The following is a 22668-nucleotide window of genomic DNA, read 5'->3' on the forward strand; positions in this document are numbered from 1 at the left end:
AGAAAATGGTTCTGTTTTCTGTAGACATTCACAAACGTACCTCTGAATCCTGCTTGTCTTATTCATAACTACTTGTCAGTAGTTCCAGTGACTCTGTGGGACTACTTGTGGAAGCAAAGGTATCAAGACTGACTTTTCAGTTACATTCACACTTAAATTAAGATATTAATCAATAGTCATAAAAGATCTTATTAAGTATCAACAGAACCTGGTTCTGCCTATGCGGGTGAAAAGCGGTGACTTTCAGGACTATGCTGAAGCAAACTTGGCAAAAGACAGGCTCTCTGTCCTGGCTGTCCGTTTGAAACATGGAAATCTGCTTAGAGTTGCCACTGTAGAGCAAAGAGTGACAATCAATGGATGGGGACTTCGACATGATTACATCCACTCTACTGCCTGGCCATACATTGACAGACAAAACTACTGTAATGGAGTGATCATTTGGAAAATGGCTACTACCCACATTTAAATTCCTTTCAGTGTTATTCCATAGCCAATTAGAGTGGTAGCCCAGCCTATATTCATGCCAGTCTTGTACTATATTGTAAGAAAAAGGAAAGGAGCAGCTCAGAAGTCTTTAATTATTCCTCCAGCCATTTATTGACCTGCTCTCTAAAGGCCGTATACGGGCCTACATCTGCATGCAAAATTCCTATTGACACCACTGAGAGGGCCACAGGCAGATGGAGGGTACTTTGTAAACCTTACATTTTAAATATGTTGTAAGAGAAAGGCACAGAATTTGCAGTCCCTTAAAAAAGTGAGCAGCTTCATCTAATACTGCTCTTTAAACATGTAGATTGAATAACATTTTTCCTAGCAATAACATCCCCCCTCTTCACCGCAAGCTATCTAACCTACACGTTTCTGTAAAGCCTTCATATTTAACACTCAAACAATTGATGTCCCTATAGTATAAACAGGATAGATAATGAATATAAGTGGGATAGAAAATTAATCCTACTTGCGAGGAAGGAGAGTCATAATTCACTTAGGCTTCTCAGCTCTTACGTTATGAGGTCTTCAGCTAACTCATGGGATCCATTCCACATCCCACAGATGCTCATTATGAATTCTTTTTATGTGCAACATGTGGGGACTAACCAGTTTCATATCTCCTGGTATTAGCTGCAATCCAAAGCATTTTGTATTAAAACAGAATGCAAACACAGATGCTTTTTAATACAAAGGATTTGAACGCAGATTCTGTTTTAACATAAAGTTGGTGTGTCTTAATTTGGTTTGGAACAGCAGTGGAAAGTCAGGATAGGAGGATATTGTTAGATTAGGAACCAAGCTATGATTCCAAGAGGCACACAGTTGCCTGGGAAAAGGGGAGAGTGGCCCAGGTGACAGCTCTGATTTACGGAAGCAAAGGTTACAATGTCTTTGGAGTGACGGGGCAGCCTGGGACGTCTGCCCCTGCCAGAGATGCTGCCATAGCCTTCCCAACACCACGGGTATTCTGGAGTGCAACCTGCCTTCCGTCCCACGCAGCTCCCCTTGCTGCGAGCCGCGCTTGCCGCAGAAGCGGGTCAGCTGCGCAGCTAACGCGCATGCAAGGTGCGCTCCCTCGGCGCGTCGCTGTCTGCTGCGGGGCCCCTCCGCGGGGCGCGCACAGCCCCTCCGCCGGGCGGGCACAGCCCCTCCGCCGGGCGCGCACAGCCCCTCCGCGGGGCGCGCACAGCCCCTCCGCCGGGCGGGCACAGCCCCTCCGCGGGGCGCGCACAGCCCCTCCGCCGGGCGGACACAGCCCCTCCGCCGGGCGCGCACAGCCCCTCCGCCGGGCGGACACAGCCCCTCCGCCGGGCGGACACAGCCCCTCCGCCGGGCGGACACAGCCCGCGGTCCCCGGCAGACGCCGCGCTCAGCTCCAGGACCCGCAGCTTGGAGCTACAGGTCCGCGGTGTCAGAGTCACACCGCGGCAGCGGGGAGGTGTGGTGGGACCCGACGACGGGACGGGACGGGACGGGACGTGTGTGGGTGTGTGTGTCCCTTTTGCCCCCCGTTCCCTGCTGCCCCTGACTCGCCGGGCGGCTCGGCTCCCCCCTGCCCTGCGGGACAGCCTCCTCACCCCTGGCCTCCCGCTGCAGCTGCAGGGCGGAGGGGACGCGGAGCGCAGCCCCGGCAGCACCCGCCGAGCACCGCAGAGCGGAGAGGGGGCTCCCGTGGCCGCGCTGCCGCCCGCACCAGGCGGGGGAGCCGCCAGGGTGGGGTGGGGGGGCGTCCCGCCGCCGACCCGCGCTCCCGCCCAACTTTCCGCGCTCCCCTGCCGGCGGCCGCCCCGCGTAGCGCAGCGCAGCGCCGCGGCCGGGCGGGCTCGGCGGGCGGCAGGGGCAGCGGCACGGCCCCGGTGGGCTGGCGGAGCCCCGCAGCGCCGCGGCCAGGGATAAGGACTTGGCGGCGGCGTGAGCGGCGGGCGGGCAGGGCTGCGCAGCCCGGGGCGGCACAAAGGAGCCGCGGCCGCGCGTCCCGCGGGGACGGCGGGGCCAAGCCGCCCTCCTGGCCGCTGCTGGTGCGGTGCCTGCCGCACCCGGGGGGGGAGCTTTGCGAGGTTTGCTTGGGTTTTGTTATGGGTTTTTTTTTTTGTGGGGGTTGGGTTTTTTTGGTTTGGTTTGTTTTTGGGGTTTTTTTTTTCGCAGCTCTGGGCGGTATAATTGATATGTTGAAGCAGCGGTAGGGATCAGTGCGTGCACACACACCGCACACCTTACAAGTTTGACTAGCAGTAACATTGCTGCACACTAGGAGGGGAGGAGAGTCAGCTCCCTATAATAGGGAACAAACTCTGCCATTGCACAAAAGCGGCGCATTTCCTCGCTTGTGAAAACCGTCCCTTCACAGAGAGAAAGAAGGGGGGGGGGGGGGGGGGAGCAAAAGCAAGTTACCAAGAGCAAGAACTTGCGCTGCAACAATCCTCCACTCTTCCTCTTCTCCTCAGGACTCTGGGAGCAGGGATATTCCTCCCCCTCCCCCCCGCACAGTTGGCGCTAGCCCAGACTGTGGTCAGCCGCCTTTATTATTACTTCATTGAGACAGAGAAATCCTCTAAGACTTGCATTTTGGGTGGAGGGTGAGGGGTGGAGGGACGAGAAGGAGGAGGGAAAAAAGGCAACATTTGCTGCTCATCATTTTCACTGCACCGCTAAAGTAATTGCGCCCCCCTCTCTCCTCCCTGTCCCTCCTCAGCCTGGATTTTTCTCTTATATCTACAGCTCCAGTGGTATTAGACATACCTTTTTTTTTTTTTTTTTTTTTTTTTTGTAGCTCTGATATTCCACCCTCCAACCCCCCAACCCCCACCCCCACCCCCTCAAATCTTCACGCGTTGCATGTTTGCAATTCGGTAAAAATCCCCCCCTCCCTTTACCTCCAGCCCCCCCAAACTCCTCTCAATCTCAGCCCAGCAGCTCACATCAAAGCGCCCTTCCTCACTCACAGTGGCCGCCACTCACTAATGGGATTGCAGTGTGCCTGGCTCTGCTGCTGCAGCCGCCGGAGGGAGAGTCGCTGCTGCTGCACCTCTTCGCCGAGACTCGCCGGGTGCTGAGCCGCGGGGATGATCAGGATCTTCCCGGATTTCAGCGTGCAGGTGACGGCGGCGGCGGCCGGCGGGGCGGCCGGGGGGGTGCCGGCGGCGCCGGGCATGGGGCGAGCCGGCGCCGCGGCCAACGGCAACCCGCAAAACGTCCAGGGCATCACCTCCTACCAACAACGGTGAGAACCGAGTGGGAGAGGGGTGTGCGGCTCTTCCCGAGGCTCCCTCACTTGCTTTTTCTTTGTGCTTTTGTGTTTCTTTGTTTTCCTTTTTTTTTTTTTTTTTTTTTTTTTTTAATCTCTCCTTGCTGTTTGTTGGGAGGGCGCTTGGTTGGAGGGGAGGGTTTTTACCTTTTTTTTTCAATACAGCATCTTTTAAAATGCACTGAGAAGTAAACACAATCTCCTAGTTTTGTCTTGGATGAGCTGGGAAGCAACAATAGAGAAAAAAAAAAAAAAGTGAGACCCCGGCAGCTTAGCTTGGCTACTGCAAAGTTTGGGATCCCGTCCGCTCATCCTTTTTAAAGAGGAATTTCTCAATGTCAATGCCTTGTGCAAATCCCAGTGTGTGGCAGCCAGGGGGATAATTGATCATGGTATGCTGATTGATAATTTGCTTTCAACCAAGAAAGAGAACAATTTTCACTTGGGGTTGCACACTTGCAATTCCACATTGTAGTTTAACAGTATTATCATGTCACCTGTTACTACAGGGAAATATAGCACGAAACCCTAAGTATACTCAGCACTGTTATTTTTTCATTTTAAATGCATTCTAATGCAAATGCAGGAAATTCACAGAGAGCGCCTTTAGGAAGTAAAGCTTAGAAAGTTGGCAGTAAGTCATAATGAAGTTTAAAGACCTACCCCATTCCCCCTAACAATTCATCGATATGTGCTGATACTAACATGAAGCTTAATTAATTACCTGACATTTCTTCGTGTTTCTACAAGGCAAAACTTGAAGTTTGAATCTGTTAGTTTTCTCTATCATAAACTTGTAACCGAAGCTGAACCCTCGAAAAAACAACAAAAAAAAAAAAGAAAAAAAGATTACAACAGATAAATGTAGGCTGAAATCAGAACAGAACCTTTACACTTCTCTAAATGCAAGAAAAATGGCACTGTCCCAAGTATCTTTCTTTCCACTATTGCATTAAATTAAATACCGAGAAAAATGCGGTGTAATCTCAATATCCGAACTAAATATCTCTATGAGGTAAAAGAAAAAAAAAATATCATAGGAAGTTTCAGCATAATATTTCAAACTTAATTGGTTTAGGAGCCAGATATAGGTAATCGACCATTGCCTGTTTTGCTGTTAAGCAACTTTGAGTTGCTTCCTATAGGTTTGGAAAACACATGATGTATTTTCCATTTGGTGCCCATGATAGAAAGCGTTTGGTGGTAACTTTTGTAGGTTTTATTAAATGAGAAATTAGTAGGAAGCTGATACTCCTACAATAACCCCTGATGATGCCTAAACACTTTCTTAGCTGAGAAACATTTGAAACTAAGTATGAGTCTTGTTTTGCTCAAGCAAACACACCAACCTTTCATATATATATATATGTGTGTGTATATATATATATATATATAAAACTTGAATGTGAGAGATATAAAGAATGGATTAAAGTTTATTTCTTTTCATGGTTTCTGTATGATTTTTGTCACTTATAAAATATTTAAATTACAATGGAAACTGACGGACACTTTAACGAGGAAGTACAGGCAGCAATCACAATAGTTTAGTCTGTGAAGTGGGGAAGTCAAGGGTCAGAAATGTCAGATTGGCTTTTAGACAAATGAAAGGGACCTCTGGAGACTTTAAGTTAAACAGAAATATATAGACAAGGCAGCATGCAATTTTTTAGTACCTCGCGTTTAATAGTTTGATTATGTCAGTCTGTAATCAGAAAGAAGTTACAAAAGCAATACTTCTCTGACAAACTACTAACACCTCTAATTCAAATAGTGTTTAGGAGGCATCCAAGTACTTTGACTAACAGGGATCCAGACCAGCCTGGATGTCTCGCACACTAGCCTAACAGGGGGAACCATTTTTGCACTTCTTCCAAATTTTGACTATGTATTATCGACAAAACAGCGTGCTTTATGTCGAAAGATTTTTCTTCGTGCTTTCCGTAAACGCTTAAATTATAGCAGACACCGACACCTTCCTATGCTGTTGCAAAAGCCGAGGTGACACCTGTTAACTTTTTTTTTTTTTTTTGGAGGCGAGGAGACAGATTTGCCGGCAGGGAACGGCATGTGGTACTTTCTAGACACCCCCCTCCCCCGTCCAGTTCTTCAACTCCACCTGCACCCCCGGCCGCGCTGCCAGCCCCGTGGTACCGCCGCCGTGGGACCCGAGGCCGGGCGGCCGCCATCCCACCGGCGGCTGCGCACGTGCACAACGGCCGCACGTGCGCAGCGCGGGGCGGGCGGCAGCTGCCCCCCCGCCAACCGGGGCTGCGCGGGTGGCCCGGGCCGCTCCGCGCAAAGTTACGCCGGCCCGCGTGCCTCCTGCGGTCAGAAACCCTCCGGGCCCTGGTGCGCGGACGGCGCCCCGCAGCCAAACTTCCAGGTGCTTCGCTAACTTCTTCCCCACCGGCTCTCCCCTGCGGCTCCCACGCGCGCTCACCCCCCCACCCCCGGAAAAAAAAACCCCACCCCAAACTTTTGGAGAGGCTGCCGAAACGTTTCTTGTGAATAAACCCCCTCGACCTGTGGGGTTTGCTCCTTTCCCCAAGAAAGCCGGGTGGTTTTTCTCGGGGAGCAGGATCAGGCCCAGGACGCTGTACTTCCCAGGCGGCAGCAGCAGCAGCAGCAGCAGAGCAGCCGCAAAGTTCCCTTGGAGGTGGAAGGCTTTTAGCTTTTAGCGAAGGAGGGATTCCTCCTTTAAAAGCTCTCAGCGCTCGGGTTTTCCCGATGTCCTGGAAGGAACAATTAAGGTAGCGGTTTCTTTCCCCCGCTCCTTTCTTTCGTGATTAGTTTCATAATCTCCAATAAAACAGCGTGAAGTGCTATACCCTCTCCCAACAAAGCGGGTCATCACTCTCAGTTAGCGTCCCCAGCACTGCGCCCCTGATGCCGCTAGCACCCAGCGCGTACTCTCAGGACGTGCGCGCACGTTCCCGGAGGGGGCCGGGGGGTGCGGGGGTCGCCGCCGTCCCCGCGGGGCGGCCGTCGGGTACCTCCGCGTCCGGCCCCGTTGGGCCGCAGGGCGCTCGCACCCCCCGGCCGGTCGCCCCCCGCCCTGGCCCGGCCTCGGCCGTGGGAGCCCACGGGGGACACGCCGCCTGCGCCCGCCGAGTTGCGGAGAGTCCCTGCCTCCCTCAGCCCCTTCCCGCTGGAGCCCAGACTCCAGAGGAGGAAAGTGTGCGAAACTGCAACTGAGTGGCGTTGTTGCGCCGGCAGCGGAGGCTGCGTCCCCTGCACGCAGAGTGGGAGCGGAGCTGGGGAAGCAGCTGGAAAATGCCCAGAAATACTTTCACAGCGGTCAAGCCCGGAGATCCCTGACTCCCCTCCTTCCCTCCCCCGCCCCCGCCCCCGCCTCGCTGGCCCCATGGCCTGGCACCCCGCGTAGTCTGGCCCGCGGGCGCGGCGGTGTGAGTGTGTGCGAGTGTGCGAGAGAGAGCGTGTGTGTGTGTGCGTGTGTGTGTGTGCGTGTGTGTGTGCGTGTGTGTGTGTGCGTGTGTGTGCCGCACCTGCCGGGCGATGCCAGCGGCCGGGCTGCCCGCCGGGGCTGCGCCGCGGCTCGCTCTCCCCGCCGCCGCCGCCGGCCGCCGCCGCTGCTTGCGCTGGGCATGTCTCTGGGGCCGGCGGGGCCCCGGCTCCCTCCGCTCCTCGGCTTATGGACGGCGGCAGCGGCAGCAGCAGCGCTAGCAAGCAAGCGAGCGAGCAACCTGCACCAGGACTGCGCGGAGGAGTGGGAGCCCGCGATGCTTTGGCCTCAGTACTTTTCCTTAGCCTGTCTGGCTAACCAGGGCCATTGCTGCTGCCGCCGCTGCTGCTGCTAGACACACAACACACACCAACATCAGGAGGGGGAAAAGTAAGGGAGAGAGGAGGAAAAAAAAAAAAAAAATCCCAGGAAGATGGCGCCCACCAAGCCAAGCTTTCAGCAGGATCCTTCCAGGCGAGAACGGTAACACTTTCTCTTTATTGAACCTGCAGCAGCAGCAGCAGCCGCAGCAGCGCCGGGCCGTGCCGTGCCGCCGCCGCCGGGGGCCGGGGCTGGCTGCCATGCCGGGGTGGGGGGACCTGCCGCCGGCACCCGCTGCTCGCACAGCCGGGCACCGGGAGTTCCTCCTAGTGCGTACCGCCAGCCGCACACACACACACGCACACACACACACACGCACACACACAGGGCGAGCCGCGCAGCAGCAGCAGCCCCGCTCCGGCAGCCGCACCGCCGCGGCTCGGCGGAGCCGGTGCTCGGCGGGGCGCGTTGGCGAGCGGGCGTGTGTGTGTGTGTGTGAGAGAGAGCGAGCGCGCGTGTGTGTGTGTGTGTGTGCGGGGGCGGGAGGCCCCCCCAGGCGGTCCCCGCCGTTCGGCGGCCCCGGGGGCGGCGGGGCGCCGCGCCAGGCCCGACTTGGCGGGCGGAGGGGCCGGCTCCGCCGGTGCGGTTCAAGTGCCGCTAGGCCGGAGAGGGGGGGGGCCGCGCCGCCGGCCGCGCCTGCGGGTCTGCCCGGCCCGGCCCGGCCCGGCCCTTCCGCCCCGCCGCCGCCGGGCGGGCCGCGGGTGCCGGCGCCCCTCGGGGTGGGCAGAGCGGAGCCGGTGCACGGGCGGGCGGGGAGGCGGTGCGCGGGGCCCGGGGAGGGAGGCGGGGGCCGGGGGGCGGGGGGGGGGGGGGGGGGTGGTCGCGCTACCCCCCGTTTGCTTCCCGGCCCGCCGCCTGCCCCACGCACTTTTGTTGGGGGAGAGTGCTGGCTATTAATCTGCTCTGCTGGTGACACGAATTGCCCGTAGCGGATTTGTTCTAGTAAAGTGAATCTTTCTAGAAGTGACTGGTAGGAAACAAGAGTACAAGTTCATGTGATGTTACTTTGTGATTCTTACAAAAGTATTCAAAGCCCCATCGCTACCCTGCGATGTGTATGCCCAGAAGGAGAGCAGCCAGAGGGTTTGGGGTGGGCTCCCCTCCTTTCCCCTCCCCTCCCCCCCCCCCCCGCCTGCACCGTTAGAAGTGAACTTGTGGGTGGGGGGTGAGGAAGGTGCCTGGTTAGCTGTGGAAATGGAAGTTAACATTTGGACAGCTTTTAAAAGTAGCTGGAGTGTGTGTTACTCGGTTTATATTCCACAGCAGAAGTCTGAAAAATATTTAAACAAAAATAAAGTCCAGGGAATCGGGCTTATTTTAATCTTAACTTCAAACTTATATTTTTTTGTGTGATCAGCACTTCTGGTACAACTTCCAAAAGCTTCAGATCTTATCTAAATAGCTATGCCATTTTTCCTAAGGAAGCAGACTTCCCGGTATCAGAAAACCATACATTTCATATTCGCCACTGATGTGTCAGCGTGGCTGTGTTAGATGCATTAGTATTAACTGTTGCACTTTGACAAGGCTATATTGATATGTAGCACAATTTGGAGATACATGTAATGGGAAAACAGTGCATCCTCAGAAGTCAATGACTAAACTTGGAGATTTTCATCTTCAACTATAAATATTTTTTAAAAATCTCCATTTCAGTGGCTGCAAAGGCATTTCTACTGTGTTAATAACACTTACAGCAGCAGGCTTTTCTCCTGCAGAGTTCTTTGTTGAAAAAACAATTTCTATCAATACATCCTGTCGTCGTCCCCCCCCCCCCCCAACACACAATTCTCCTGTCTTCTTTCTGAGAATGGTACTATATTAGTGTTAAGTGTATTTGCCAGGATAGCTTCAGTAATCTCTCCAGCAGAAGCATATTTGTGTGCCATTTTGGGAATTTCTCTGAGATAGGAATCTTGAAGATAGAATTAATTTCTAGGGGAAACTTCATAGCCTGTGCATGAGTGCTTTCTTTATCACCTGTCTCCATTTGGCATTCGGAGAAGGTAAATCAAAGTGCGCGATTTGTTATTCTGCTCCACTTGAGAGCTGAACTAAATAACACTTGGTCTGAAATTCTGATTGAAGTTGTAGGAGGATATACTGTATTTAATTTAATGCCCTTTAATAGCATCTTCTTGTTCAGCTCTGATGCTGTCATTTTAAAGGTTGGATCGGAGTAGTTTTTCCCTGTAGGGAGTGGGAGGAGTAATCATTTCAGGGGAAAAAAAAAAGTGGTCTAAATTCCTGGAACACTAATAGTCACAAACTTGGCCTAGTGTCCAGGCAGTTGTTTTTTGCCCTTAGGGTTCACTGTGTTATCACTCTTTACAATGCTCTGAACAGTTTAGTTATAAATATTACATGTAGAAGTTGATGATATTTTTTTGTAGCAGATATAATGGCAACCTGTTTGTTCCTTAATAAAAACAACAACAACAAAGTTTTTGGAGAAGGTGGATCAATGCTTCAATAAACCGGCACTCACGTACGTTTTATTAAAAGTTATGCAATGTGCTCCTGAAGTCTTGCATGTGACTGTTTATTTGAGCTGGTTTTGAACACATCCTTTCAGCTGTGTGCGCCAAGCTATTTGAAATATGGGCGCATATGAGTTACTGAAGGGTTTTTGCAGTCTCTTCTTAATTACTACTTCAGCAGACTAGTGCTCAAGATTAAGAATCCTGTAACTGAACTTTGTGTACATTTGTTGTTTAGTCTTTGCTTCCACAACATTTAGGTAGATTGTGTTACATTTTTTCAAGTAAGGGGTCAGTGCTTACAAAACAAATGTAAAAAGTAACAGTCTCTGATGCAACCAAGCACTTGAATTGCCTTGAAACTTTTTTCACCTGTGGAGGTTTTTTAAACAATGTTTGAAAAGTTACTTACATTTGTTTGATTTCCTTTTAAACTACCAGTGTTAGCAAATTTTACAGTTACAGTAGCAGTTTAGAGTTTTTCAATTGTGTGGCTATATAACCAAGAAAATTAAATAGACAGAAGTGTCATGCATATGATATGCCAACATTGATTTGTAAAGCATATCATAATATCAGAGTGCTATTGGTTTAAAGTGAAAGAGAAAAAAACCCCTTTATTTTGGCATTTCTTTCTAGAGCATGAGCTTAAACATAGCAGTGATAAATGATGATATGCATTGTCTAACACTTGCTTTTATATAAATAGCTTCAGAAGATTGCTTAAATGATAATCGAAAATATGAAATAGGGTGGCCTTCATATCACAAGGCCAAGGGTCTACAAATGGAAAAACTGAAATAATGAAATATTTCCAAGGCAACAGACTGTCAACAAGAACAGTAATGCATGGGCATATCATAGAGCTACCAGAGAGGATATTAGATCTTATAGCTCTAGAGCCAGGAGTTATAATGACCTTTATTAAATAGAGCCCTCCCACATTACAACAATCTTTCCGATTTCTGATTTATGGATTAGCAGTCATACTACTCTTCATAATTTGAAACATTCTCCCACCATATTTGATTTGCTGCATTTTTCTCCGCTAGATTCATACATTATTTAGAGCTTACATGAGAGTATTGATCAACAAAAGTTATATTACATATTTTCAGTAACTAACGGGATTCTGAATAACAAGATTTTGTCTGCAGCACTGTTTCTACATTCTTTAGAGCACAGCTGTTTTTTTCTTACAAGTTATATCCAGTTAGCTTGTTTTCTACCAAGTTAGTGGCATGATATTCTAATGCCATATAAATGAGTTATAAATAATTAGAGAGTTTTGTTAACAGATTAATACAGCACCCAGAACCATAGGTATTTTTAAGGGAATGTCAGGATATATTGTCAACATCCGTCTCCTTTTATTAGTGTCTCACTTGAATTTTTGAGTGTAATATACTGGCAGTTTCAAATCACATTTGTCTGAAACTTGGCACACAAGTTGCCAGCCCAGATGGGAATTTTACTGCGAGTGTGATGTAAAACAGTTGTTGAAAATTGACGTTCTAGGCATTAGTTTCATCAGCGTGCTTCCTAAAAGGTACAATGTTTAAATAAATGTTTGTTTCATAAAACGATCTTTACAATAATGCCCCCTTTATTGGAAAATGTATTCTAAAATAAGAATTTTCAGTAACTGATACTGACCATGAAAAGTAACTGTTACCATTTTATTAACATTTTGGGATTGATTCTGCTCCCATTGATGTCAGTAAGATGAAGCTGTTTCACAAACATGGCAGAATTTCATTTGCTATCAGTTAAGTAATTGTTTTTTTAGAATTTAATGTTATGAGACCATTTCCTGAAATCTCATCTCACGTGAATAAACCTTACATTCAGTCAGCCCATCAGAGTCATTTTATGTTATTGTCACTAGTAGCTCTTGCAGGTATAAGAGCACCTCCTGAGATGAGCCATCAGCATTAGTTACATTGTTTCAAAATGAATCAAACAAAGTTGTTCTACAGCAATTCAGCCCGGAAATTTGTCTTTGTTTTCAAAACATAAGATATTTTAAAGTCAAATAGGCAAGACTTGCCATTTTCACCCCAGTTGTTTATTTCTTTGGTTGGTTAGTTTGTTTGTTTATGCTTAATGTTTGGCTTGTTTTTTAGTTTTTTTTTTTTTTTTAAGAAGCTGCCAAAGATTCATGGCCATGAGAGGGAATGTTTTGAAAATTCATTTTGTAATAATTGCATTTTTTTCAGAAGAGGCAATTTCTTGCTATGTAATATTTATAAAGCTACTGCATGTTATCTTTAACATACAAAGTCCCATTAGTGTGAATGAGGTTGCGTGACTTTTTGTTTAATAGGACTTTGCATAATAAGGATAATTTGTAATAATACTGCATTTTGCTGCATAAGATGTGCCACAGTAAGAGCATAATGGTTGCTGCCATGTCTTATATGACTAGAGCATTGTTCTGTGACTAGCTCGAGCAGTAGTTTTGCAATACACAAAGTCCTAGTCAAATGAATAGGACCGTTGTGCCATCGATCTGAACAGGACTTCCAGTAGTAAAAATATTTGCTAATTTTGTATGCTACACTGGTATATTACACAGGGCAAAGAAGGTATGGTAAGGGTACGATACTGTTTGTGTTTGTAGCTTGGCTGAACTGGACCCTGTCTTTGGGAGAATATTGAGTTCAAGTTGCAGTTTAATCTTTAAAAAAGTCCCAAATGAAATTATGCATATAATTAAAGTATACTACAGAGAATCACAAGCAAGGATAAAAGTATTTTTACCATATAATTCAATAGATATGAATTTGTTCTCAGTATTGCAATGACAAGCTTGAACCTACTTAGTGGGAGGAGGAATGAACTTTGCATCTGTATGTTATTATAAAATGGGAAAGTCTTGAGATTCTCGAGTAAAAATGGAGCAGTTCTCAAGGAGATTCTGATCTCAGCCTGCTGCAGCCAGATACTGAGCCCTTACCTGGCACTCTGATTGTGGGTGAGAGTCAGGCACATTAAAGAACAAGTGATATGTAAGCAAGAATTTGAAATGATTACCAGAAGCAGAGTTTTGAAGATTTGTTACAGGCTGTTTTCCCAGCCTTTCCTATATGTTACATTTTGGACTTTCACTCTTCTGTCGTATCTTGTCATTTGTTCTAGGGAACTTCTCACTGATGTCATACAACGTCTGCAGAAGACTTTAATATTAATACTGGGTATTTCTGTAGATATGTTTCTTTATATAGCCTGGTGTGCTTTGAAAGGTCTGTAAACACCATTCTACATGTTTTACTGATGAGATAGTTACGCACAAAAGATTTTTGAGAGCTAGCAGAAGTGGCAGAAGGTGTCAATGTTAGCACTAGGAATGAAATTCCAGGCCCCATTTTGACTGTGTATTCAAAGATTACACTGCCTTCGTTAGAGGGATTTACATTTCTTTTACAGGCAAAACCTCCACTGAAATAAAGTGCTTTCAGAGAATGGCTTGATTGCGATTTAAAATTAGCTGTTAGCTTGATATATAATAGAAGTTCAACACTTACGTTAAATAATTTAAGTGGAAAAGTACTGTTCCATTACCTGCAGGCATGTTAGGTTTACATATGTACATAGTGAATTTATGGGATATGTTCTGAATAATATGTATGTATGTAATCTACAATAATGTCCCTGGGGCTCGGATTTTCTTAAGAGCCTATTGGATTTAGGCATCCAAAATGTACTGCATTTCAGTGAAATATAGGCACCTAAATCCTATAAGCCCCTTTTAAAATACTTGCCTGGGAATTTTGTCTCTAACAGGAATTTAGAACAGGCTTCATTACACATTACTTGTTTAAACTGAATTTTATTGGGTAATGAATAGTCTTTGAACAGTCATTTTGGATTAAATCCTAAAGGGTTATAGTTTTGCTCAAATTTAGGCACAGAACCGATACATTTATATTTTGACAGCGTGTGTGTGTGCGTGTGTGTGCTTTTTTTTCCCTCTTGCTTGTGCATGGTGTTTGAAAGTCATGTGCAAATTTACATTTATGATCAGTTTATGCACAGCCTGGGCTTATATGGTGGCTCAGAATTATCCTGCCAAAACTGTAGTTCATTTAGCAAAAGTATAACATACCAAATTTTAGAAGAATACTTGTTAGAAAGCTGTTTTTTCTTAGAGATGATGGGAGGCAGAATATGTTACTTTGTGGGGAAAAAAACATAGGTGGGCAGTCTTCACAGGTCAAGGTTGAGGTCAATAGAAAGAACTGAGTGACTGAGTCTGTACAGTGCTTGCTGGCAGTGGGATTAAAAAAGGAAAAAAGTCTTAAAAAAGAAAATAGCTGCCAGTGGTACTTATCCTTCAACCTTCACAGCTGCAAAAAAAGTAGCTGATGTTATTTGTCTGACTATAGTTAGATGTAGGATTGGCATGTTTGCTTCACCTTTGCATAAATTACTAACAGTATGGACAGGAGGTTCTTAAAAAACCCCCGCATTATAAAAAGACAAACCTGTTTTCTCTTGGTAAGCAACAAATAGAAGATGAACATAAACACAGAAACAAATGCTTTGGGTGAATTTATTTATTCATTCTTCCTGAGTTGCTGTTCATTTTTACAATAAATCTTGTATTTCTTGTGGAAAATCAAAAGTACAGTAATTTTTTTCAACAGCTGAATGAGCTAGATAAATGGTACTCAAGTAGCAGTGTTTGAAGGATCCAAGTAGTTTACTAAAGTATCTTAATTAATTGGATGTTCACTTTAATAGTGAGGTTTCCTGTTTGTAGGCAGTGCTCTGTAACAAGAACGTATATTTGATACATAAATGATATATATTATTTCACAAGGCCCATTTTTATTCAAGATGTGTTTTTACTAAACTGCTGTTTTGGATTAACAAAAAAGAAGAAATAAATGGAGATGACAGAAAATACAGACTTCAGATGAGAAGTGTGATAGAAAAGATACAGCAGATTCCAGATCTTTCAAACATATATGATGTTTCTTTTATCAGGCACTCTACTTACAGTTAAATTTTGAAACTAAGAGGCGCTGTCTTTCATTTTATTCCTTTGTTAACAAGAAGAAAAATGTTTCTCTACAGAAGTGCAGTTTGGCAACTGTTATTCCGTGCTGTTTGAGGGCAGTTTTAAAAATTTTGTGTTTGTATCATTTCTCCAGACCAGAATAGGAGACCACAGGATGCAGCAAACACTGCAAATCCCATCTTCTTCCCCCACAAATTCTCTGACATACTGAATGTACATCTTTAGGAATATCCAGTATTTAGACTGTGGATTTAGGAATCCTTTCAGAGTGCTGATTTTTTTTTTTTTTTTTTCATTTTTATCGTTCTTAATGGTTTTGTGACACTATGGCAAAAAAGTATTTAAGTCCGATTCATGACTGATTTTTTCTTGTGGCAATTATCATATATTCCAATATTTGTTCAGTTCAAATAGGAACAAACCCCAGAATTATTAAGGAAAAAAGTGTGGTTTAACTGACAGAAGGGCAGAATATTCCACCTGAAAAGCAAAATTAGAATTATATATTTATTCTGCTTGTTACTAATTGTGAGGGAAACTTTAAAGATTTTCCACTGACTTGCACACATGTATACTACAAAGTATAGGCATATGTCGTATGTTAGATAGACACAGTATATGTATTTGCTTGAATGGAATAATGCTAGTTGATTGTCTCCCACAAGCTATAAATGTCTTACTTTAGATAAAGTTAAATGTAAATACATGCATTGGAATGGCAATTTTTTTTCCTCTAATGCTGTGAGGGAAAAGTAGGCTCATCCTTTTTTTTTTTTTTTTTTTTTTTGCACATTTTTATTGTTCTGTGTAAATGTAATTTGTTAATCCTGTGAAATTTGTCATAGATAAATTTGCTTGGATTATCTTGTCACCACCGTATCTGCATTCTTTTGTTCATTGCTTATTCATAATTTAACAGTCTGGCAGTGAGCCTTTTTGGGATGCTCACAAAAGATATATGACCTCTACCAGCTGCTACTATAACCTGCAGAATGCACAGCAAGACATTAGAAACGTGAGGATTCCTCTACTGATTAAAGTGCTCTTCATTTAAACAGTCTGTTCATAAGAATCTCAGGAATCTTTGTGGGTAGCAGTTTTGATTTTTCTTTTCTCACAAAATTAGTTCTAACATATTTTTTTTTTTTCCCGAGTGGGAAAACTAACGTTGAATCTTAAGATGGTGGTGCTTTGCTTTCAGATGGACTAATGGAAATTAAATCCCTCATGATATATGCATATGTATATGTAAGTGTGTGTGTGCATGTACACATTTGCATATACCTTTACCTATCTCCACCTATGCACACGTGTGTATAAATATATATATATATATGTATTTCCTGCAATTTTACAGTGGGAAAAATTAGTTCCCATGTGTGTTATTTTAAAACTAACTCTTCTAGTAGTATATTTTTTAGCACATACTGTTATCCCATACTAATTTACAGAAGAGTTTTCTGATTTAACCCTGCTTTAGCCCCAGCATCTTACAGATTGTATTGTGTAAATACTTGATATTATACAGTACACGAAAGACATTAAATAGAATGTTACTTGAAGTGTAACAACATTTTAGATTTTCATTATTTTCCCGACTCAGTTTAGCATATAAATTTTTTCCCATTTTTACTTTTTTTTTCTGCTTCTTATCTGCAGATCAGCTTGTGAGTAATGGCTAGTTTTTACCTTCCCTTTGTGCTGGCACATGATTATAGTTCAAAATAATTCATTGCTAATCCATGCAGTATTGGTTCATCTCCATCACTCTGTTTTGTGATTAGAGCCTCAGGCCTGTAAGAACACCCTTCTGCACAGTTTTCTATCCTGGTTTTCTTTGACTGCAACCCATATTTTAAATAGTTCTGTCATTACTGTTCACCTACCAATCCTTTTGCATTTTTCAAAAATGGATCGATTACAAGAAATTAATATTTTGGTGGGGTTATTCTTCAGTGGTTTATGAAAAATATTTGTTTTTCACTGCAGTAAGTCTCCAGCAGTGGTTTATATAGGTCTTGGTTCATCTCAGCCGATGATGGAAATCTGACTTGAGTTTCTCATTTTTCCTTAGCAGTCTGAATTTCCTGTGTACTTATTTACATTAGGTGCCTCAAGAGGTACAGGATCTTAAAAAGAAACACCGTGTCTTTCTGAGATGGACTATAGTGGAATAGTAATTACAGTCTTGTCATTTTTAACACAACATTTCAAACAGAGCTGGTGTAAAATAAAGCTGATGGAGGAACTTTTAAAATATATAGGGCCTGATCCTACTATGATCACTCTGGTTGAAGTTACTGTTTATTGGGTCAGATACGAACTGATATGATGTTAGAGCTGGATTTATATGATATAATGATACCGTACCTTGATCAGATTTAAATTTAATATTTCCAGATTATGAAGCAAATCCATCATTTTATTTCACATCAAACAATGCTAGTTTTATGAGAAGGTCATCTAAAAGATTTTTCAAGACTTTGTTTCAGCATTGAGTAGTCCTGTGTTCCTTTTAATAATTACTTTCATCTCATTGTAGCTGTGTGTTTGAAAGTGTAGGTCAATAAGGATGATCGCATTCAGAATTTCATGATCTGTGTAGTGGAACAAATTGAAAGCAAAGCCTGTATCAATCACTGTGAAGGGAGGGTTAATTGTTACTGCTTCTCAAGCCTCTGGACAGATAAACCAGTAATGAAATACTTATTGCTCTGATATGTGAATGGTTAAGGATGAAACAATGGAAACAGAAGCAGTCTTCAAAGATAACAAAAAAACCCCACCCAAACCAAACCCAAAAAACAAACCCAAAAAACAAAGAAAAAAGAATAATCTGGACTAAAGTAAAATACTCTATATGCTGCATATTAACATTTCAAAAGTAATTTTTTTCATCTAATGTAGCTTTCTAGTGATGATGTAAGACAGCAGAATGTATTAGGTTTCTAAAGCAAACATAAAATATGAATTTAAAAGCTATTATTATGCAAACAATTTAAAATGGTTTACATGAAGTCTGGACCTTAGGTAAAAGTAACATTTCTAGCATTGTGTTTTCTTTTTGTTTCTTTGTTTCTCTGTGGTACCATTAAGTGGGGTTTTTGGTTTTTTTTTTTTTTTTTTTCTTTCTTTAAAAGCACAGCTGTATTTACTAAATCGAGTATGTTTTGTTTTCTCGTGAAGTCATTTTAAAGCGTTTTGTCTACAGCCAACCAGGACTCTAACAGAGTGTTTAAAGATAGAAGCAGGAAAATAAAAATGAGTGCAAAAACAAATTATGATATTACAGTAAACATTTAACCATTTCTAGAATGTGAACTTAACATTTTAAACATCTGTTAGTTACTTATATGTTGAAATATATGCAAAAATATTTAGCCAAATTGAAGTCTTAGGCCCATGACAATCATCTCAACACAGTGGGTAGTTCTGAAAATTAATGAGAATGATAATACTGTAAAGACTGTTCCAGAGTTTGCCCAAATTCATTATCTAAGACTCTTGTTAAGAACATCTCAAAGAATTTTAACCAGGAAAATATATTAATGGTTCAAAAGCATTTTTCAAAATGGTGATTTATAAAAGTATAATGGAATTATATATGCAAGTGCTATAGTTAGAAACACAAAACACAGGAGCAGCACATTATGAAGGAACATTTTCCGATAGCTAGGGTACTTGCTTTTTGATTTTGTCCATAGATGTCAAGGTTTCATTATTGATTTATATTTTGGGATGGAGGAAATGAAAAAGCGAATGCAACTTACAAAAAAAAAATTGACTCCTTGTTAGTTACTTAATGAGGCCTATAGCTGCTTAAAAGCTAAGTAAAGTAATTAATAATTTTAGAACTGGCGTAAAAGTCTTTTAGACAATCGAAAAGCACTTTTAGGAGGAAGGGTGATGAGATACATCTTTAGATTTCTCTTCAGAATGTTAAGAATTTCCTGTTGCCTGTTTCCTGATGGGATTGACGCAGCTGTGTATCATATGGAATGAAAGAGGAACCGAGTGCCTGACTTTGTTTTATGCAAGTCCTTTATTTAAGAAAATGTATGTGTTGATTTTGCCTTTTTTTTTAGCAGATCGCTGATGTGAATGCTATACACAAAATTATCCAAGTGGGAGCTAATTATAATTAATTTATTTTCCAAGGTACAGAAATTTTTAATAACTAAAGTGTATTAGTTAAGAATGCTTCCCTCCCCCCCCCCCCCCCCCCTTTTTTTTTTTTTACTGTTTGCAATGAAAAAGAAAGCAAAATGCTTGGAAGATTACTATGTCATTTCCATTTGTACTTTCAGAAGTCATTGATATATGTGTGATACAGTAATTTTGATCTAGACTATCCAACTTCATGGGCAAATTATTTGAAAAGAGTTCAGGGTGGGAAACTGTATTAATTATATTTCCCAGTAATTTCCTTCCATGGTGAGAGAAATCTTAGCTGAACGTAGTTAACCTGGTTAACTGATCTGGGAATGGGTGAGGAAAATGAGGTGCACACCTGTAGCATTGGGGCCACCCTTCCACTTGTAGCTCAGTTGCTGGTAGTCAGGAACTGTATCTCATAGAGTTGTGTAAGACTCCGTTCCAGTCGGAATTCATACTACCTCAATCAGTATTGACTTCTGCTCAGAAGGCTGCATAATGCAAACCCAGTTACTACACAAAAAGCCCTGGGCGTTGCAATCACATAAGTAAACCAACTTCTTAGCATCATACTATAGCCCTGTGCTACTAAAATAGAAGCAAGCACAAATGCAGAGTGCATTGGAGTGATGGGCCGTTGTACTAAGGCCATAGTAGAAGGCAGAGCAGAGGTATATGTGACTAAGTGGGGTGATCCCACTGGGTTGCTTCTGAGACTGTCTCTCCATGCAAGATACAGACTTCTAAATCATTAAGTGAACTGCACTTTAAATCTTAAACTTTGATCCTCTCAACCTGCCAGTCAGCTGTGAAAACAGTTGACCATGTCCTTGTTCTTTTTGCCCTGTGACTTCTTGGCAAGTGCCCTCTTTCTGCTGTCTTTGGATACTTTCATCCCTTTTTCAGTGCATCCTTTGGAGGATCTTTCTCATTCACTATCCAGCTTTGTGTGGGAGTTATGCAACGTGTTGTCTCTCAACCGCCCCCTTTTTTTCACTTATTCTGCTCTTCATCTTTGCATAATCTTATCTGGAAATACAATTTAAGTATCATCTCTTTGCAGATGATTCATAGGTTTATGGTATTTCTACCTCAATGAAAATTTAGTCTTGCTTCTTTGCCATCTCCTCCTTTATTGCCTAGCTTAGAATCCCTTAGTCAAAACAGATCTCCTAGAGTTCTTTCCAAGCCCTCCATCTATTTTTCAGGATAACACTGCCATATTGCGTGTTAGGAAAGGACTGTAATTTGGCAGTCTCACAGATACAGCCCTTCCCTTCATAGTTTAGCAAGTAAAAAGGCAAATAGAGTATTTGGTATTAGTGGTAAAGAAATAAAAAACAAACCGAAAACATGAACGTTGAAAGAATTATGCCGATCTATAAATCCACAGTGTGTGCAGTCTATGTATTGTGTGTACTTTTGTCATAATTTCAAAAAGATACTGTAGTTTGAGATAAGGGCATGAAGGGTGCTGAGATATATAGAAAGAGTTTTGTCAGAGGAAAAGTAAAATACTTCATCTTGGAAAAGAGATGACTGAGGGGAATTGGCTATAACATCATGCAAGGCCTCCAGAAGGCAATCAGGGAACAATTATTCATTAAGTCTAATATTTAAAGAACAAGGAAACATCCTGTGTAATTCTCAGGAAACAGTTTTAAAACATTTAACAGAAGTTGTTTTTTTGGTTTTGTTGTTTTCGGGGTTTTTTGGTGTGCTCCTCCTCCCCCTCCCCCCCCCCCCCCCCCCCCCCCCCCCCAACATACCATGCAATTGAATAGTGGAATTCCTTGCCAAAGGGTGTTTTAGAGATCAAAATATGAACAGGTTAAAAAATGGATCAGGCATTACTCTATTATGTCTCTGGGGAGCTATTAAATGTGACGGTGATGATGCAACTCCAGGAAGTTTTTACACAGCTGACTGCTGGATGCTGACATGGGATATCATGAAAATGAACACTTTTTCTGTGCTATATGTTTTTTTACTGACCTATTATAACTGTTTTGTTTTGTTCTTAAGTTCTTTGCGTTCAGACTACATCTAAGTCTTGCAGGTTTTTTCTGCCTAACAACCCTGCTCTATGTGTTTTCCTTCCTGCCTACTCCTCAGGCTCATCTTTACTACCATTGAGGATTATTCTTTCTCCAGTCATATCTGTCTGGAATCCTCTTACAGAGATCATTTGCAGAGTGACAGCCTGTCACTCTGACCATGTCTTTTTATATCCCCATTGGCCTCCCTTCTCTAGTGCATGAAATATTAGTAACTTGCCCTAAGTTTCAAGCCCTTCTTCACCCAACTGTATCTTACCATTTCTCTTTGTCAAGGCTTTCCTTCAGGTTGTTAACACGAGCCCTGTTGCCCATGCACTGTATTTGCAAACATACATTTGATACCTAAATGCATGGACTAGTACTCTTTCATAACTTCACCTTTCGAGTTCATCTCTCTGTTCCCCAAGATGTTCCTTACCTGAAATGCCTACAACAGTAAGACACCACCAAGCTACTTCTAACAAGATATCACTTCTTGTGATGCTAGCTGCTTTTGCCTTATTGCTTCTAGTTTCTCTTATCTGATACTTGCACTCTAAGACTTTGGGATAGGATTTTTTTGCCCTTTGTCACTTGGTTAGCTAGTGGATGTGTTAGTACTGTAGTTACTGCTGCTAATTTGAATATTTTTGTCAATGAAATCTTTATTCTTCTGTGTGCTTGTTTGATCTGGGATGCTGAGTGCCTGTAAGAGAAAATTATGTCTTTAGAGTATGTTGGGGTGTGAAAAGCTTTTACAAAATTCAGAGGAGATGGGACAACTTAATGGCTGAGAAATCCACTGAATGTTACTAAATACATATATAACTGAGGAGGTGCCTGCAGTGAAAAAGATTGGAGACTATGGGTACATATCCTGATATGGTGTCATTGTTGTTATATTGTTCCTTGCAATTTTGGGGGTTGTTGGAGATAAGGATACAGGAAACACTGGTCTGACCCAGTACACCTGTGCTCACATTGTTGTGTAGCAATTTTCTTTGGTGGTTCTCTCTATTAGGAAACTGTTGGAGAAAATGGTTAATTAGTTTTGGGTACTATTATTTTCAGCACTTTTCACGAATGGATATGAGACGTGTCACAGCTTAATTACATTGCTGCATAATGTATTTTTGTCTCACGTTGATATGGCTAAGAAAGACCTTACTGGGACTGTATGGACAAGGTGTCATGCCGTATGAATGCCTTGGAAAAAAGAAAAAAAGAATCCCTGCTTTGAAGAGTTCATAATTTTAATTGCTGTTTATTTTTCATTTGTTGGAAAGGGTTTTCTGTAACATAGCAGTTAATTTTACACTCATATTTGAAGTTTGATTTTTTTACGATCAAGAAAAGTGCATATTAAACAGGATGAATTGAGC

General features: G+C 43.3%; 2 protein-coding genes across 2 annotated transcripts in view; both read left to right on the plus strand.

Moving 5' to 3' along the window:
• Positions 1–3424: 3424 nt before the first annotated feature.
• LOC119151320 (transcription initiation factor TFIID subunit 4-like) lies at positions 3425–6250 on the plus strand. The gene is made up of 2 exons (XM_037395127.1): positions 3425–3718; positions 5776–6250. Exons 1-2 carry the CDS (start codon positions 3561–3563, stop codon positions 6248–6250), a joined length of 633 nt encoding a protein of 210 aa, XP_037251024.1. The 5' UTR covers positions 3425–3560.
• Positions 6251–7143: 893 nt separating this feature from the next.
• The window catches only part of NPAS3 (neuronal PAS domain protein 3), a 611211-nt gene continuing 595686 nt past the window's right edge, over positions 7144–22668 (plus strand). Inside the window, exon 1 of the mRNA XM_037395881.1 lies at positions 7144–7688. Coding sequence (XP_037251778.1) covers positions 7639–7688 — 50 coding nt within the window. The 5' untranslated portion in view covers positions 7144–7638. The remainder of the gene's footprint in view (positions 7689–22668) is intronic.

This window comes from Falco rusticolus, chromosome 7, assembly GCF_015220075.1.
Source record: "Falco rusticolus isolate bFalRus1 chromosome 7, bFalRus1.pri, whole genome shotgun sequence".
Taxonomy (NCBI): Eukaryota; Metazoa; Chordata; class Aves; order Falconiformes; family Falconidae; genus Falco; species Falco rusticolus.